Genomic DNA, 18,315 nt, shown 5'->3' on the forward strand with positions numbered 1-18,315 from the left:
CATAGAAGTTTTTAAGAGGCATGGAATAAAAAATGGATCTATTAAAACTACAGAAATAATCTTGAGAAATAGAAAGACAGGTGATTTGTCTTGTTCATTTGACCACTGTTAATGTCAAACCAATGTTTTTAATATTAGTGGCATTGAAAAATGTGAAATAGAGCTTTGAAGCACTGACTCTAAACTTAGTTCCACATCATTAAGGTGCATACATCTCAGCCTGGAGCACATTTATTCATTTCATTTTGGTTTTGTGGCCAACCACTGCTTCAAATTGAATATCCTGTACATGATTTATGGCTGCCAAGGCACGTTCAGGAAGAAATCTGTATGAAAAAAAGATGAAAAATTTTCAATTTAAAATCTTTGACACCAGAGTTCTTTTTTGTTGTCAGTTAAAAATACCCTGAGAGTTATCTGGTTTGCATTTAGTTTTCTTCTCTTCTTTCTTCACATCGACCTCTCTCTTTTTCTGTGTGTATCTTTTAATACTCACAGTTCAAATATTATGCAAATATAAAGAAAGCACTGATATATACCACTCTTCTCACCTTCTCATATTAGTAAACTATTATATGAAATCTTATGTGTGAGTAAAGACCTAAAACTGAAGATCTAGGCTTATTGCTGTAACTGTCAATGAATCCTGATGCTAAGAGTTCACAGAGCAACACCACCAGAATCCATTCCATCTGCCTCTCCACCTTTCCTTGAGTTTTTACTGAATATCTATTGATATTATGCCCTCTATAATAAGGTAGACTAAAGTACTTTAAAAACAGCTACTCCCTTTGAGGAGCTTATTGTTAGCTAAGAGGCTAAACAACAGGCTCAGATGGCTTCACTGTTGAATTCTACAAAATGTTTAAGAAGGAAATAATACCCATTCAACACAAGTTATTCCAGAAAAGAGAAGAGGAGGGAATACTTTCCAACTCAGTTTATCAGGTAAGTGTTATCCTGACACAAAAATCAGACAAAGACATTACAATGCAGGGTTGGTTTAATCTTTAAAATGAGTCAGTGCAGTGCACCATATGAACAAACTAAAATAGAAAGACCATAGTATCTTGACATATACAGTAAAAGCATTTGACAAAATCTGTATCTACTCTTGATGAATACCCTCATCAAAATAGTAATAGAAGGGAACTTCTTCAACCTGATAAAGAGAAAATGAAAAAAATCTATAGCTGATATCATTCTTTTTTTTTTTTTTTTTTTTTTTTGCAGTACTCGGGCCTCTCACTGTTGTGGCCTCTCCCATTGCGGAGCACAGGTTCCGGATGCGCAGGCTCAGCGGTATGGCTCACAGGCCCAGCTGCTCCGTAGCATGTGGGATCTTCCCAGACCGGGGCACGAACCTGTGTCCCCTGCATCGGCAGGCGGACTCTCAACCACTGCGCCACCAGGGAAGCCCTATAGCTGAAATCATTCTTAATTGTGAAAGACTGACTACTTTCCTCTGAAGATCAGAAACAACACTTGGATGTGTGTTTTCACCAATCCTCTCTGACACTGCATAAGAGGTTCTAGCCAGTGCGATAAGGCAAGACATAAAAAACATATAGACTGTAAAAAAAAGAAGTAAAAGTGTCTTTATTTGCAGGAAATATGATCATCTGTGTAAAAATGTCTGTTAGAATCTACAAAAAACCTACTAGAAGTGAGTTTAGCAAGGGTGCTAAATACAGATCAAAGTGCAAAAATCAAATATATGCTAACAACAAACAATGGGAAATAGAAAATTTTTTAAAATGCCATTTGCAATAGCATAAAAACCATGAAATACTTTGAGATAAACCTGAAAAAAGGTGTGTAAGATTTGTACACTGAAAACTACAAAATACTGTGTAGACATATTGAAAAAGATGAAAAAATAAAAAGATACCTTGTGTTCTTTGTGCTCTTGGATTTGAAGACTCAATATTGTTAATATATGTCTGCTCTCCCCCAATTGAGCTATAGATTCAATGCAGTCTTAATCAAAACCCCAGCAGGCTTCTTTATAGACCCTTTATTTTTAGCTAGTTCACCATATTGCATTCTCTCTTTAAACTGTCTTTCCTTCAGTTAGAATAGTCTCTGGCAAAGACCGGACAGAGGTGATAGATGGAGTAGAGAAAATGAATCATTCTCTTTTTATAGATTGAGAAAGGTAATAGTAGAGGAAACTTAACTCTTCTCCCCAGGCATGGAGAATTTCCATGGCAACTTTCACAACTGAAAAATTCCATAATGATAGCTCTATCAGTGTTGTAGTATTTTAGGTGTTTTGTGCTGTACTTACCTCTCTAGTGTTAGGAAGATATTGACATATGATGGAACAAAAATCATTTTCTTATTGGTTAGTATTCCATCTATCAAGCTTCTTACAACTTCATCTGTCTCCAATACAGGGCATAGTCTGTGATTAAAAAAAAAAAGGTTTGTCCTTTTTGTTGTTTTTTATAATTAACAAAAGCAGGAAAATTAACTTAACTTTTCGCTAATTAGGATTTAAAAGCTTCCAGGGGTTTCCCTGGTGGTGCAGTGGTTAAGAATCCGCCTGCCAATGCAGGGGACACGGGTTAGAGCTCTGGTCCAGGAAGATCCCACATGCCATGGGGTAACTAAGCCCGTGCACCACAACTACTGAGCCTGCGCTCTAGAGCCCATGAGCCACAACTACTGAGCCCACGCACCACAACTACTGAGGCCCACAAGCCTAGCGCCTGTGCTCTGCCACAAGAGAAGCCACCACAATGAGAAGGCCATGTACCACAATGAAGAGTAGTCCCCGCTCATCACAACTAGAGAAAGCCTGCATGCAGCAATGAAGACCCAACGGAGCCAAAATTAAAGAATAAATTAAATAAATTTATTTTTTTTAAAAATAAAAATAAAAGCTTCCAGGATTCACTGCACAAATTCCACCTGCCTTCCCTCCCCCATGCCACATTGATGTTTTGTTATCACAATCTACTACTTTCACATCCAGTAGGTGTGTTTCATGGCTCACTCAGTCAAAACATCAAAATGGTGGTGAGGAATTAGATAACAGAAGAGAAGAGGAGCCAGGCAAGGAAGAGTATTGGGTAGGACTGATCAAAGGACAGAAAGGAAACATCTGGCATCTTTCTTCAGGGCTTGTTAGATATGACAAGAGAAATCTATAGCTAAGTACACTTGCTTTCTTCTTATGAGAAGAGAAATCTATAGCTAAGTACACTTGCTTTCTTGTGGAGTTATCCCACAAAGCTGGATTGTTTTGAGGGCATTTAGTACTTGAGATTCACTGCTGACTTGCCTATGCTGAAGTTTAATGAGAGTTCAAGACATGCATGGGGAGTATTACATTACAACTAGAGGTGTGACCTTGCTTATACTGAAGACTGTATACATGGGTTCTTGAGAAGTATTCATAACCACAGGCCAGTACAGAATGCCCATTAATGCAAGATGATGACAGGAAATTAAAATGTAAATGGATTGAAAGTATTGCACCAAAGTTAAGTTGTCTAGGCATAGGCTGAATGGCTTAGTGAATACAAAGGTTTTGTGGAGGAGTTAAGTAAGTAGTGACTGTTATAACTTCCTTCCCTGAGATATCATGTGATTTACTTCAGATTATTATGTGATTGAGGTTTCCATGACTTTGAGTGGCAAGCCAGCAGAGAGTAATACAAATCAATAGTTTTCTAAATTATTGGGTACTACCTCTTTCCTCCCTGATTTCCCCTACCTGGGTCTATCAACCCTGTCTCTGAGCCAAGCCACACATTAGTATATGAACATGTTAGCCTTTGCCAAGGAAGTTCAGAATCAGGTAGTCTGGGTGAGACCAATTCCAAATTTTCAGCATTGCCTGGGTCAGTCCCCAGGGTCACCCCCAGGAACCCACATACCCGAGGTCATATTAGCCTTATTCTTGTCATCTATTTTGCCTTCCCCTCTGGAAGACCTGGTACTCTGGGTTCACACTAAGCCTGAATGCTTACCAAGAGGATTTGTATTGGGCCCAATGTCCTATTTAAGAAAACTGAGCCCAGAGTCCCAATTATATCATTGTATTTACTTATGTACAGTAATGTGTACTTGTTAAGTACTTGTGTTCTAACACAGTTAAGGACTCAACTGCCAGGGAGTGGCTACAGCTCTGGAGATGACGCAGCTAATTCAGAGTTTCAGAGTCAGTATCTTCAAATGAGGCTGAGCTTAAAAGGGAATTTGTTAGCTCCTCTGAATGACTATATTTAGGACTAATTCCTTTCCAATAATAAATTGGCTTCAGATTATCAAGCTCAGTATATTTTGTTAACCTGTAGCAGAATGTTTATTAGAATCGAGGCAAATTGTGAAGCAGGTATATTAATTTTAGGGTCCTTATCCTCACCTTTCCGCTTTTTTCCTCTCCTTTCAGGGCCAATTTCTCCTCTCTTACCGTCTCAAATCCTCCTTTACCAGAAACAAAGTACTTGGTCAAGAAATTCACCTTGGACTTCCCTGGTGGTGCAGTGGTTAAGAATCTGCCTACCAATGCAGGGGACATGGGTTCGAGCCCTGGTCCGCGAAGATCCCACATGCTAAGCCCACACACCACAACTACTGAGCCTGTGTTTTAGAGCCCGTACGCCACAACTACCGAGCCATCGTGCCACAACTACTGAAGCCCGTGTGCCTAGAACCCGTGCTCCGCAACAAGAAAAGCCACTGCAATGAGAAGTCCGCACACCACAAACAAGAGTAGCCCCCGCTCGCCGCAACTAGAGAAAGCCCGCGCGCAGCAACAGAAGACCCAATGCAGCCAAAAATAAATAATTAACTTAAAAAAAAAGAAAAGGTCTCAGTTAAAAAAAAAAAAAGAAATTCACCTTGACTGAGGGGTTAAAGACTCAGCTATTGCCGCTTCTAGGAACATTTGCATTTTAAAGGAGGACAGGGTGGTAGCCATGATCAAATGCATGTCAATGTTTTCCAAACCTGCCTCCAGAGTTACCTGGTTTCCTTGTAAACAAAGCAAAACAAGGCAAAACATTCTTGGAGCTCGTTTCACTCTACTGAATCAGAATATCTAAGAAAGAGCCTAAGAACATTTATTTTTTACGTAAGCACAGTGATGCTTAGGATCAGGCAAGTTTGGAAAATGTTGGAGTACTTTGTGCCAGCACTGTGGCCAGTGCAGTCGAATATGGAAACGGGGCATATACCTGTGCCTTTCCATACTCTATTGAGGAGGATAAACCGCGAGCGGGAGGGGGGAAGTGAGGTAATATTTGCTTTGGGGGTGTGGTTTCCAGGAGAGGACACTCTTGCCATCACCCCCGAAGCACACCTCTCCATCCTACCCACCCCCATTCTCACTCCCTCTTGACACCTGCGTGTGTGTTGAGTATTTCACCTGGACACGAATAAACACCCAATGCCTGATTCATTGGCAGCTGATCACTTCTACTAGTCCCTAATGCATTTTTACACTTTGTTCATCTAATTTCAAAGTGAAAACGTAAAGGCAATACAATAACATTAATAAGAAAAAATGTTTTTCCTTTTTCGTTTTTTGTTTTCTATTTTCTCAGTTGACCCACCTAAAAATTTCTCATGTAGATTTCATACCAATTTCTCATGCCATATTTCCATCTTAACTTGATTTTGACCTTACCTTGTGCCTGGGTTTTTGGTGAACCCAGTATTCACAAAAACTGGGCAGAGACACGAGGTTTTGATACCAGTTTTTCCCAAGGCTTCAAATTCTGATGTCAGAGCTCGGTGGAAGCCAACAGCAGCAAATTTGCTGGAACTGTAAGAGAATTATCCACCCCTGTTAGCTAAGGAAAAGTGAAACATTCCTCAGCTTCCTGTGAGGAAAATGTTGATTTTGTTTGAGAACAAATGCCAAACCCCCAAATCTTCCATTTGGTCATTTATTTTCATTTACACTTTCTTATCTGATTTCACTGAATTCACCGATTTTTTTTTATTAGCGGTGATAACAATAGAACAAATTCTAATAACTTTGATTGACTTGCTTACTGCTCATTCTACCTATAAGGTTTTTCCATTCAATCTTTAAACTGCTTTCTAATCAGTTTTTACTGCTGTTTTTATTTTGAAAAATATGAACCAGGAAAATCATGTTTAGAAAAACTACATAACTAATATCTGTATTAACAAACTTCTGTGGGACTCTACACATTTCTCCTCTCTCTCTTGATAGTTTCTCGTTTGAAATGTGGAGTTCATTTTGGCTTCTTAATTTCATTGTGAAGATCTGGAGTAAAGACTTCAGGTGGTGTGGGTGTGTTAGTGCGTGCAAACTTCAACATATTACTTTGTCTTCTTCCTTTGATTTTCTGATATTTAAAATGCTGGTATTAGGGACTTCCCTGGTGGTCCCGTGGTTGAGATTCTGCGCTTCCAATGCAGGGTGTGCAGGTTCGATCCTGAGTTGGGGAACTAAGATCCCGCACGTGGCACAGTGCAGCCAAAATACAAAAAACTAAAATAAAATTCATTTATAAAAAGATGCTGGTAATAAAATATAGAGCCATCTTGAGGATTAAATCAAATAGCATATGCATAATAACTTTATTACCTATAAGGAGCTATGTAATGTTAATTGTATTTTTGACCCAGATGACAAGAGCCATAAAGTTAAAGGCTGGCTGCTCTCTTAAAGGAAAAGAAAAAAGGAAAACAATTATTACATTGGATTTCCACATTTATAAACATTAACACAATATTAAATGTTTAATCTGTGAAATTCTGATTTGTGTTTTAAGATGGTAGAGGCAGCTTGAAACAACCATATGTATGTGCAAGGACACCTTAACCTACAGTGAAAGTTAACTACATCTGTGACTACATTTGGTGTCAGAAATAATTTGGTCCGTGACCAAATTCAACCTTGAACATGGATGTGTAGGTAAGTAATAAACCAACTAACTACCCACCCCCATCCCCACCCACTGATACACATGTATTGGCTGTTACAAAAAGAATTGGCCAAAATGTTAACAAATTACATTTTTCTATGAGGTTGATATAAGACCAGAATAAGGAAATGAGATGCCCTTGAAGGAGTGTATGAAGAAAAGATATTTTGCAAATAGTGTGTCTTTAGGGAGTTCCCACCTTCGTCTCTTTGGTAGAGCATGGAATATGCTATCTGCATCTTTTAATACGGTAAAGGCTTTCTCTCAATCCCCCCCTCCCTCTCTCTCTCTCACACACACACACACACACACACACACACACACACACACACACACACACAATCTTTCATGGCACAAGCACACTGGAAAATGTTTTGATCCAGAAGCCACTCTGTTTAGCTTGGGCATGCAGGCCATGGCATAGATTTGTGTTCATTTGGACTTCCTTATATTTTGCTTCTTAGTCTGCAAGTTCCTTTTTTCTTTCTTTTTTGTTTTTGTTTTGTTTTTTTTTTGTTCTTTAGTTCCTTATTTCCTTTATGAGCATCTACTCATTCCAGGATACAATGGAAACATGCTTGGCATTACTGTTTTCTTTCATTGCTCTGTGGAGGAGTTTTCAGAAATCTAAAAATATTTTAAATGATTTTTCATTTAAAACCAGTTTCCTTGTTTTAGGAGAAGTCATTTTTTTTTTTTTTTTTTTTTTTTTTTTTTTTGTGGTACGCGGACCTCTCACTGTTGTGGCCTCTCCCGTTGCGGAGCACAGGCTCCGGACGCGCAGGCTCAGTGGCCATAGCTCACGGGCCCAGCGGCTCCGCGGCATGTGGGATCCTCCCTGACCGGGGCACGACCCCGTGTCCCCTGCATCGGCAGGCAGATTCTCAACCACTGCGCCACCAGGGAAGCCCTAGGAGAAGTCATTTTTAAGAGTTTATTCTAAACTACTGTATACATTCTGTAAATTCAAATTATCTGCTATGAGATTTGTTTTAGTTTTTATTTTTTGCAAGGCATTTGACTTTTTGTTCTAAGAAGGTTCAAAAATCAAGAAAACACAATTTTAACTCTCCAAAAAGAAATAAATAAAATAAAGAAAAATAAAACAAATTACCTGTTATGAGGACTGGAATCTGAGGTCTAATAAAACCTTAAAAGTGTAAAAATATATAGCACTGCTAGAAAGTAATACTTACCAATATGGAATAATATAAGGAATCACTCCGTGGCCGCATACTGAAGCCACTGTGACAATGTGGCCATGGTTTCTCTGCATCATCGCTGGAAGAAGTGCCTTTGTGATCTTCAGGATCATTGCAGAACCAAAAGAAACAATGTCACAGGTGTTAAGTTTCCAAATTAGGTAGTTTTATTTTTAAGACAAAATGTCATTTGAGACAACTTTTTCGATGAAATGAAATACGTGCCAAGATTCCATGATTACTTCTCCACCGATGACAGAAATGAAAAAAAGATTAAAATGATTGGTTTGAGCTGGCATTGAGTGCTGTACACTGCATACCACATGCCAAGAACTCATCTTAATATCCCTCTTCTTCCCTTCAGAGGGAATCAAAAATCTCTTATGGATCCATCATCTAAACAATATTATTAAGGGAAAAATTCAGAGTTTTCAGAGCTGAGAAAATTCCGTACGGTAATCTGGTATCATGTGATTTTTTTGTTTGTTTGTTTGGGGCTTTATCTTTCTAATGAGAAGAGTTAAAATCTTGTGTACCTATATCAAGTTGAGCAGAAAAAGCTGAGTCCTGTACTGACCCACAGTCATTATGCATCATGATTAGATTTAGTATCTCCCTATTTGTAATACTGTGCATTATATGTTGATGTTACAGGAAACAAAAAGTCTTTCTTTACCTCCAAAATGCTTTACTGTTTGGTGAGAAATATCAATACTATTTTATGAGAATTTTATAAACCCACCCTATGGACCCTGTGCAAATTCATAGAGCCAGAACTGCCAAACCAAGCCACCCACAAACTCCTGACCCACAGAAACCATGAGAGGAATATGAACATTTATTCTGGCTTTAATCCACTAAGTTTTGATATAATTGTTATGCAGCTGTAGACAACAAATACATGGGGTCTCTAAGTAGTTTGGTGAGCATAATAATTAATTCTCATTAGCATGTGTGAGGGGCTTGGGAAAATGGGGGAACACATCTCTTTTTTTCTTCTCTCTTCCAGAATCCAGATCTGTCCTATGTTCCACACTAACATTGAGGTACTGGAAGATTAATTCATATAAATGCTCTCTACAAAGACATATTTCAGTCTCTCACAAAACCAAACAATTATAAGAGGTCTGTAGAGCCTTATCTCTAAGCTCCAGCATGACCTACAGCTTTGCTCAGAGTTACAGCCAGAAGAACCCCCAACCCCTATATAACCCAAGTAGTGAGTTCTTTGTCCTTTTTGTTCTAAAATGCCATAACATGAGGTCACAAGTGAATGTGAAAGCACTGAAAAGGTGTACACTGACAATCCTTAGGAAAGCTCCATGAATATTTTTTGAGCGCCCGGTACATGCCAGGCTTTGTGTTAGGTACTGGTGGATAAGGCAGACTAACTAGACTACATTCTGGTGAGTCATGTCCCCTTGAAATCTGTGCCCTTCTGTCAGAGACACAAATATTGGATGATTGTTGTTTTAAGGCAAAGATATGGAGTTTCCCATCCAGAAGGATGTGAACTCGATTACGAACTTCATGTACCTTAAAAGGAATTGTCAGACATACACAAACTAGGAATATTTCTGACTCACGCTCACCCAAAAATGTCCTAGGATGTTGACCTCAAAAGTTTTGGTAATTTCTTCATCCTTTGTACTAAGAAGGTCAGCTGGATATATCACCCCAGCATTATTCACCACGATAGTTACATCACCCACCTCTTTCTTTACCTGTTGAAATAGAAAGAACACATTCATTGGGTGTACTATTGAAACTCAAAGTTTTGGGGCTGATATCATCCAGGGATTAGATTCTTTATTCTGTTTGATGAGATCTCTCAGAGTTCAGGCAGGAAAGAGCTTTAGTCCAAAGAGTGGTTGCCAAGGAGACACTGTCATAAAGCTGGTGTACACTGTTTTCTTTAACATCTAAATTTCAGTACCCAGTACATCACAGATATTTTTTGAAACTTACCAGTAAAATGAAATTAATATTTGTGTTGATTGATATATCTGTTCTAACCAAATATTTTAAAAGTGCTAATTGGGTAATCCTGTTTTCACTACCTACTAGCTACATGACCTTGGTCTGACATATCAGTTCTTACCAAATATTTTTAACTTACTAATTGAGTAATCCTGGCTCTGCCACCTACTAGCTACATGACCTTGGTCTGGCTTAAACCCTCTGAATCTGTTTGCTCACCTGTCAAGTGAGGTTAAGAGGGATTAAATCAAAGGGTACAACCATTTTCAGAGTGCTTGGTTCATTGTATTTACCCTTAAAAATTGTTATAATAATTAATATTATATTTTCTATAGAAGATTAGATTGGCACCAGCATAAATAAAATCTCAAAGAGGAAATATTTAAAGGAAAAAATAAAGGAATTACTGCAGAAGTAATAGGGCTAAAATGAAAGTAGAAAGTTATCCTTTTCCCTGGTGATAAATCTTTTCTCTGTCACTCTGTGCAGCTGCTCAAACTTCTGACCACAATGAAAGCAATTAATAATATGAAACAATAATAATAGGCAGAGTTGACTGGATTAAATGGAAGGAAAAGGTCTATGTCCTTCCTTGTTCACACAACTACCTCAGTTAGCAGAGGCTAAAAAAAACCAAATCTAATCTAAATTAGGCAGTCATGAAGAACCTTTTCATATTCCATGTAAGGGGACACAAAATTATGGGAAGACTATCCTTCTCAAACTCTTCCAAAAGATAGCAGAGGGAGGAACACTCCCAAACTCATTCTATGAGGCCAACATCACCCTGATACCAAAACCAGACAAAGACGTCACAAAGAAAGAACACTACAGGCCAATATCACTGATGAACATAGATGCAAAAATCCTCAACAAAATAGTAGCAAACAGAATCCAACAGCACATTAAAAGGATCATACACCATGATCAAGTGGGGTTTATTCCAGGAATGCAAGGATTCTTCAATATACGCAAATCAATCAACGTGATACACCATATCAACAAACTGAAAGAGAAAAACCATATGATCATCTCAATAGATGCAGAGAAAGCTTTTGACAAAATTCAACACTCATTTATGATAAAAACCCTGCAGAAAGTAGGCATACAGGGAACTTTCCTCAACATAATAAAGGCCATATATGACAAACCCACAGCTAGCATCGTTCTCAATGGTGAAAAACTGAAACCATTTCCACTAAGATCAGGAACAAGACAAGGTTGCCCACTCTCACCACTCTTATTCAACATAGTTTTTTTTTTTTTTTTTTTTTTTGGTATGCGGGCCTCTCACTGCTGTGGCCTCTCCCGTTGCGGAGCACAGGCTCCGGACACGCAGGCCCAGCAGCCACGGCTCACGGGCCCAGCCGCTCCGCGGCATGCGGGATCCTCCCAGACCAGGGCACGAACCCGTGTCCCCTGCATCGGCAGGCGGACTCCCAACCACCGCGCCACCAGGGAAGCCCTTCAACATAGTTTTGGAAGTTCTAGCCACAGCAATCAGAGAAGAAAAAGAAATAAAAGGAATCCAAATAGGAAAAGAAGAAGTAAAGCTGTCACTGTTTGCAGATGACATGATACTATACATAGAGAATCCTAAGGATGCTACCAGAAAACTACTAGAGCTAATCAATGAATTTGGTAAAGTTGCAGGATACAAAATTAATGCACAGAAATCTCTGGCATTCTTATACACTAATGATGAAAAATCTGAGAGTGAAATTAAGAAAACACTCCCATTTAACATTGCAACAAAAAGAATAAAATATCTAGGAATAAACCTACCTAAGGAGACAAAAGACTTGTATGCAGAAAACTATAAGACACTGATGAAAGAAATTAAAGATGATACAAATAGGTGGAGAAATATACCATGTTCTTGGATTGGAAGAATCAACATTGTGAAAATGACTCTACTACCCAAAGCAATCTACAGATTCAATGCTATCCCTATCAAATTACCACTGGCATTTTTTACAGAACTAGAACAAAACATTTCACAATTTGTATGGAAACACAAAAGACCCCGAATAGCCAAAGCAATCTTGAGAACGAAAAATGGAGCTGGAGGAATTAGGCTCCCTGACTTCAGACTCTACTACAAGGCTACAGTAATCAAGACAGTATGGTACTGGCACAAAAACAGAAATATAGATCAATGGAACAGGACAGAAAGCCCAGAGATAAACCCACACACATATGGTCACCTTATCTTTGATAAAGGAGGGAAGTATATACAGTGGAGAAAAGACAGCCTCTTCAATAAGTGGTGCTGGGAAAACTGGACAGCTACATGTAAAAGTATGAAATTAGAACAATCCCTAACACCACACACAAAAATAAACTCAAAATGGGTTAAAGACCTAAATGTAAGGCCAGACACTATCAAACTCTTAGAGGAAAACATAGGCAGAACACTCTATGACATAAATCACAGCAAGATCCTTTTTGACCCATCTCCTAGAGAAATGGAAATCAAAACAAAAATAAACAAATGGGACCTAATAAAACTTAAAAGCTTTTGCACAGCAAAAGATACTATAAACAAGACCAAAAGACAACCCTCAGAATGGGAGAAAATATTTGCAAATGAAGCAACTGACAAAGGATTAATATCCAAAATTTATAATCAACTCATGCAGCTCAATAACAAAAAAACAAACAACCCAATCCAAAAATGGGCAGAAGAACTAAATAGACATTTCTCCAAAGAAGATATACAGATTGCCAACAAACACATGAAAGAATGCTCAACATCATTAATCATTAGAGAAATGCAAAATCAAAACTACAATGAGATATCATCTCACACCGGTCAGACTGGCCATCATCAAAAACTCTAGAAACAATAAATGCTGGAGAGGGTGTGGAGAAAAGGGAACCCTCTTGCACTGCTGGTGGGAATGTAAGTTGATACAGCCACTATGGAGAACAGTATGGAGGTTCCTTATAAAACTACAAATAGAACTACCATACGACCCAGCAATCCCACTACTGGGCATATACCCTGAGAAAACCATAATTCAGAAAGACTCATGTACCAAAATGTTCATTGCAGCTCTATTTACAATAGCCAGGACATGGAAGCAACCTAAGTGTCCATCAACAGATGAATGGATAAAGAAGATGTGGCACATATATACAATGGAATATTACTCAGCCATAAAAAGAAATGAAACTGAGTTATTTATAATGAGGTGGATGGACCTGGAGTCTGTCATACAGAGTGAAGTAAGTCAGAAGGAGAAAAACAAATACCGTATGCTAACACATATATATGGACTCTAAGGGGAAAAAATGTCATGAAGAGATTAGTGGTAGGACAGGAATAAAACACAGACTTACTAGAGCATGGACTTGAGGATATGGGGAGGGGGAAGGGTAAGCTGTGACGAAGTGAGAGAGTGGCAGGGACATATACACACTACCAAATGTAAATTAGATAGCTAGTGGGAAGCTGCCACATAGCACAGGGAGATCACCTCTGTGCTTTGTGACCACCTAGAGGGGTGGGATAGGGAGGGTGGGAGAGAGGGTGATGCAAGAGGGAAGAGATATGGGAACATATGTATATGTATAACTGATTCACTTTGTTGTAAAGGAAAAACTAACACACTATTGTAAAACAGTTATACTCCAATAAAAATGTTAAAAAAAATAACAACAACAACAAAATTATGGGAAGAAATTTGTATTCCGAAGTCTCACCTGGTTTACAGAGTCATAAATCTCTTCTCTGTTACTGCAGTCTACCACAAACACATGTGTAATGGCCCCTAGTTTTCTGCATTCAGCTGCAGTTTCCTCAATGCCATGCTGTAATTGGAAAAAACAAATTCCAAAAGATGTAGGTCAGTGAGGGGACAAGAGTGAGGGAGAAAGCAATGGAGAAGAAATTTTTTTTAAGATTAAAATTCACGTCCAAAATGTCCCACTTGTTTGTAAGCAAATTTCCTGAGAGGCACCACTTGCCTAACTCGCAGAGATTATACCTGGCTTTTCTGACAGGAAGGCTCATGTTAGTCTCACGTGTTTTCACTTGTTTTGCTACATTCTCATAGCTTAAAGAACATGCTTGAAAGATGTTGCTCTTTGTGGTGTCATGAAAGGAGATGTTTGAGTATGGAGAAGAATACTCAACAATATATTTAACATATGTTTGTTGAGCACCAACTATGTAATAGGCAGTAAAGCACCTAGCAGATTGTAAAAATTTTATGATGGCGTGCATGTGAGAGAAGGCACGAAGAAATTCTGTCACATATTCTTGTTTTTTATTTGGTTTTTGCCTTGCCAGACCTTTAAAAAATACATTCCTAGCTCAACAGTCTGCTCTGGGGCCAGGTTTGGTCCATTGGCTGTGGTTTGCTAACCCCTGTTCTTGCCTATCCTGTGAGGTATTGGGTTGGCCAAAAAGTTTGTTCGAGTTTTTCTGTAAGATGTTCTTTCTGTTACAGAACATCGTACAGAAAAACCCAAACGAACTTTTTGGCCAACCCAATATTATCCCCATTTCAGATAAGGAAACTGAGGTTGAGAGAAATTGTCTGCTCAATTTAAACAGTTTGGAAGTACCCTGGCTCCTGAGTCTATGTTATCAAACCTGCATATCATGGCATAAAAATCACTGCTATGGTCTCAGTTATGTTCCCTTCATCAAACCATCCTGATGGGGACTTCCCTGGTGGTCCAGTGGTAAAGAATCTGCCTTCCAATGCAGGGGACGTGGGTTCGATCCCTGGTCAGGGAACTAGGATCCCACATGCTGAGGGGCAACTGAGCTCTTGCGCTACAACTACTGAGCTCGTGCACCTTTACTAGAGAACCTGCGTGCAAACTACAGAGTCCACATGCCCTGGAACCTGCGCGCCACAACTATAGAGCCCATCAGCGCTGTAGCCTGTGCACCACAACTAGAGAGAGAAAACCTGCATGCCACAACTAGAGAGAAGCCCCCACACAGCAATGAAAAGTCCCACATGCTTCAATGAAGATCCTGCGCCACAACTAAGACCCAGCACAGCCAAAAATAAATAAATAAATAAATAAATAGTAAATCTTAAAAAAAAAAACCTATTGGGTGCCATGACCATAGTCCTCTTCCAACTCGCTCTCTGCAACTAGATGTGATGGGTAATTTGGCACTTGTACTTTAAACAACAACAACAGCAAAAACCCCATCCTGATGCATGTGTAGAGTAAGGCTCCAGGGAATTTAGTTACCAAACTTTGAGAAAGAAAAATATAAATATAAGCAAACATTCAGTCAAATATGTTTTTAAACACCTGTCTCACTTGCAACTTTAAAAGGTGGGTAAATGAATCCAGTACCTTATTAATATCCCACAGAACCAGTCTGCTCTTCCGTTTTGCAAATTCATAGGCAGTATGCCTTCCTATTCCATGCCCAGCTCCTGTAATGAGAACAATCTCCCCAGCCACAGATTTTCTCCTCTGGGGAATGAAAACCTTCACCAAGGATTCTAAGTAGGAGTAGATGATGATGATCAGAAGCAGGAGGAGATCCAAGATAATATTCATGGCTCTGCTCTGTACTCTTCTCTGGTTCAGTCCCTGTCTATTCCCAGCAAAGAGCCACCCTCTTCAGAAAGCTCCAGGGAAGAGCTGTGTTCCAGGTGTTGATGGGACTGGCAGAGGTAAGCTAGATTTGCAGGCAGCCTTTGTCCATGTGTTCTAATGCGTTAGATACACTTTGAGCTTTTGAAGTGGTATCAATTGCCAATAAAAACTTGGCACGGGGATAAGGGAACTCAAGAGAAAGTCCTCTCTGGATTTTCTTTTTGGTTGTTGTTGTTTAATACTATATTTTATTAGTTTTCAAACACTGATTTGACATCTATATACCTTGATTTAAAAGTTTATATTTTATTTTGTATTCAGCTCATACTCAATTAAGTTTAAAATGAATGCGAGCATAGTATAGGGCATAAGTTATTTAAAAGTAAACCATTTATCATTGGAGTGAAATCAGGTCATGGGATTTATGGTAGCTAACAGTTCAATGAAATGGTGCCCTCTTATTGTATCTATCATTCCATTTCTCTACATTTGCACCTCCATCGTCCATGCCTGTTCCTATGTGCTAATTGCTATTACATTCCACAGTAAAGTCATAGTTTTAAACTTCCTCTACTTTCAGGAGACACACTTTTCTTGCAGTTCAGTTTATGAACAAAAATGATCAATATTGGGGCTTCCCTGGTGGCACAGTGGTTAAGAATCCACCTGCCAATGCAGGGGACACGGGTTCGAGCCCTGGTCTGGGAAGATCCCACATGCTGCGGAGCAACTAAGCCCATGCACCACAACTACTGAAGCCTGCGCACCTAGAGCCCGTGCTCCGCAACAATAGAAGCCACCGCAATGAGAGGCCCGCGCACCACAACGAAGAGTAGCCCCTGCTCTCTGCAACAAGAGAAAAACCCACACGCAGCAACGAAGACCAAACACAGCCAAAAATAAATAAAATAAAATAAAAATAAATTTATTTAAAAAAATCAATATTTATTACTGTAGTGAAATCAATACTCTGATTTATTTGCCCAAAGTTAATTAGGACCAATTCTTTTTATTCTGCTAATAAAAAAACTCATTTTTAAATTCAGGAGAAACATTAGCACCTTTCTTTTATCATTCTTAAGCAGCTCTCTGGCATAATATGGACTTACTTTCTGAGAATCAGTTCTGTTCTATGTTTCACCATGACAACTGAAATAATGATGCACAACCTAAAAAATGAGAACTATGTTTTATTTGGTGGCCTCACTGAGGACTATAGCCTGATGTTATACCCTCTCAGACAGTGTACTGCTCCAAAGAAGTAAAGGAGGAGCTGATAGGGATAGAGTAGGATAATCAAATAGTTAGTTTAGGCAATTCCCTGGAAGTCCAGTGGTTAGGACTCTGTGCTTTCACTGCCGAGGGCACAGGTTCAATCCCTGGTCAGGGAACTAAGATCCCGCACACTGCATGGTGCAGCCAAAAAAAAAATTAGTTTAGAAGTCCCACTAGGGGACTGTAGAAAGAAAGGGAACTTTAGGGGGCTTTGGGAAACCACAGTAAGTTAACCATCACTCAAGAAAACAATGGGAAAATCTTGAAACTTTGTGGGCTTGCTTGACTTGTGAAACAGAGCAAATCGCTTAGCAGCAAAGCCAGACAGGCTTGCTTAGCAACAAAACCATGCAATGGAGGCATGAGTCATGCCTGAAGATGATAAAATAGTGGAAAAATAAGGCCTACATCCTGCCCAGTGAATGTCACCAAGTTAATGACCCCCTAGGACATGCTCTCTTCACACATAAAAAGCAGTAATTTGCGAAAGATGACACTTCAAAGTGAAAGACTGTCATCATACTGAGACCTGAAATAATTTTTCCATAGCACCATGACAGTCCCAGATGGGCCACATAGTGCCAAAAACTCCCCCACCCAACAGGTAGGAGGAGTTGATGGAAGACTCGAAGGAGGAGGAAGATGGTCTCCCCCCCGACCCCTGCTTCTCCTTTGATTATAAAAATGTAACCACTAACACTTGCTTGCCTGCCTGCTTGTTTGTAAGCCTCACAAGTGTCCTATTCTAATAAATCACTTCTTATCTATCACTTTGCCTCTTGCTGAATTCTTTCTATGCTGAGACAAAAAGAGCCAGAGCTCCTCAGAGCAACCCCCACCCTGCCACCCAGATGCATTTCTGTGGTTTCAGAGCCAGGATATATAGTAGTTTTTGCTGGGAAAAAAATGTAGTCGAACATCAAAGTTTATTGCTGATCACAAAAAACAGACATCTCAAGTTAATAATTTTAGTGCTTTTCTATGTATGGGAAGATGCAAGAATCTGGGCTCCTTGACATTATTCCTTTGATATGCATCTGAACTATTTTGGGCTAGTATCCTTTCTCTATCCTGAATTCCCCTCAAGGTGCATGGTTGGGCAGCTGCAGTGGCTGATGGCTTGATGGAGAGCAACATTCATTGTTTACGAAATGGCAGGCAACAATTCTTTGTCCACAACCATGAAGTTTTACCTCTAGAAAAAATCCTAGAGATACTGCATCAGCTAATGGTCACTTGGTATCTCTCTGTGAAATGTTTTTGGTTTTGTTTTGTTTTTTAATGAAGGAAAAGAAGAAAGTATAGATATTATCTTAAGGAATCTTAAAGCATGGACTAACCAAGCTTAGTTTGATTGACTTATT

The 18,315-nt window shown here is 39.2% G+C and overlaps 1 protein-coding gene across 2 annotated transcripts; it reads right to left on the bottom strand.

Moving 5' to 3' along the window:
* Positions 1 to 202: 202 nt before the first annotated feature.
* On the bottom strand, positions 203 to 15,637 carry HSD17B13 (hydroxysteroid 17-beta dehydrogenase 13). Of its 2 annotated transcripts, XM_059066326.2 has the most exons (7): positions 15,428 to 15,637; positions 13,805 to 13,912; positions 9,709 to 9,840; positions 8,111 to 8,217; positions 5,642 to 5,779; positions 2,291 to 2,407; positions 203 to 326 (listed from the first exon to the last, which is right to left on the bottom strand). In XM_059066326.2, the coding sequence occupies exons 1-7, from the start codon at positions 15,635 to 15,637 to the stop codon at positions 236 to 238; spliced, it is 903 nt and encodes a 300-aa protein (XP_058922309.1). In that variant the 3' UTR covers positions 203 to 235. The 2 variants fall into 2 exon arrangements, with proteins under 2 accessions (XP_058922309.1, XP_058922311.1); XM_059066328.2 differs by lacking the exon at positions 13,805 to 13,912.
* Positions 15,638 to 18,315: the final 2,678 nt, after the last annotated feature.

The sequence above is a fragment of the Kogia breviceps genome, chromosome 6 (assembly GCF_026419965.1).
Source record: "Kogia breviceps isolate mKogBre1 chromosome 6, mKogBre1 haplotype 1, whole genome shotgun sequence".
Classification (NCBI taxonomy): Eukaryota; Metazoa; Chordata; class Mammalia; order Artiodactyla; family Physeteridae; genus Kogia; species Kogia breviceps.

Coding starts and splice junctions, on each gene's coding strand:
- HSD17B13 (XM_059066326.2), bottom strand. CDS start 15,637: ATGAATATTATCTTGGATCTCCTCCTGCTTCTGATCATCATCATCTAC. Junction 13,913..15,427: donor TTCTGTGGGATATTAATAAG/GTACTGGATTCA, acceptor TTCCAATTACAG/CATGGCATTGAGGAAACTGC. Junction 2,408..5,641: donor ACCAAAAACCCAGGCACAAG/GTAAGGTCAAAA, acceptor TTTTAATCACAG/ACTATGCCCTGTATTGGAGA.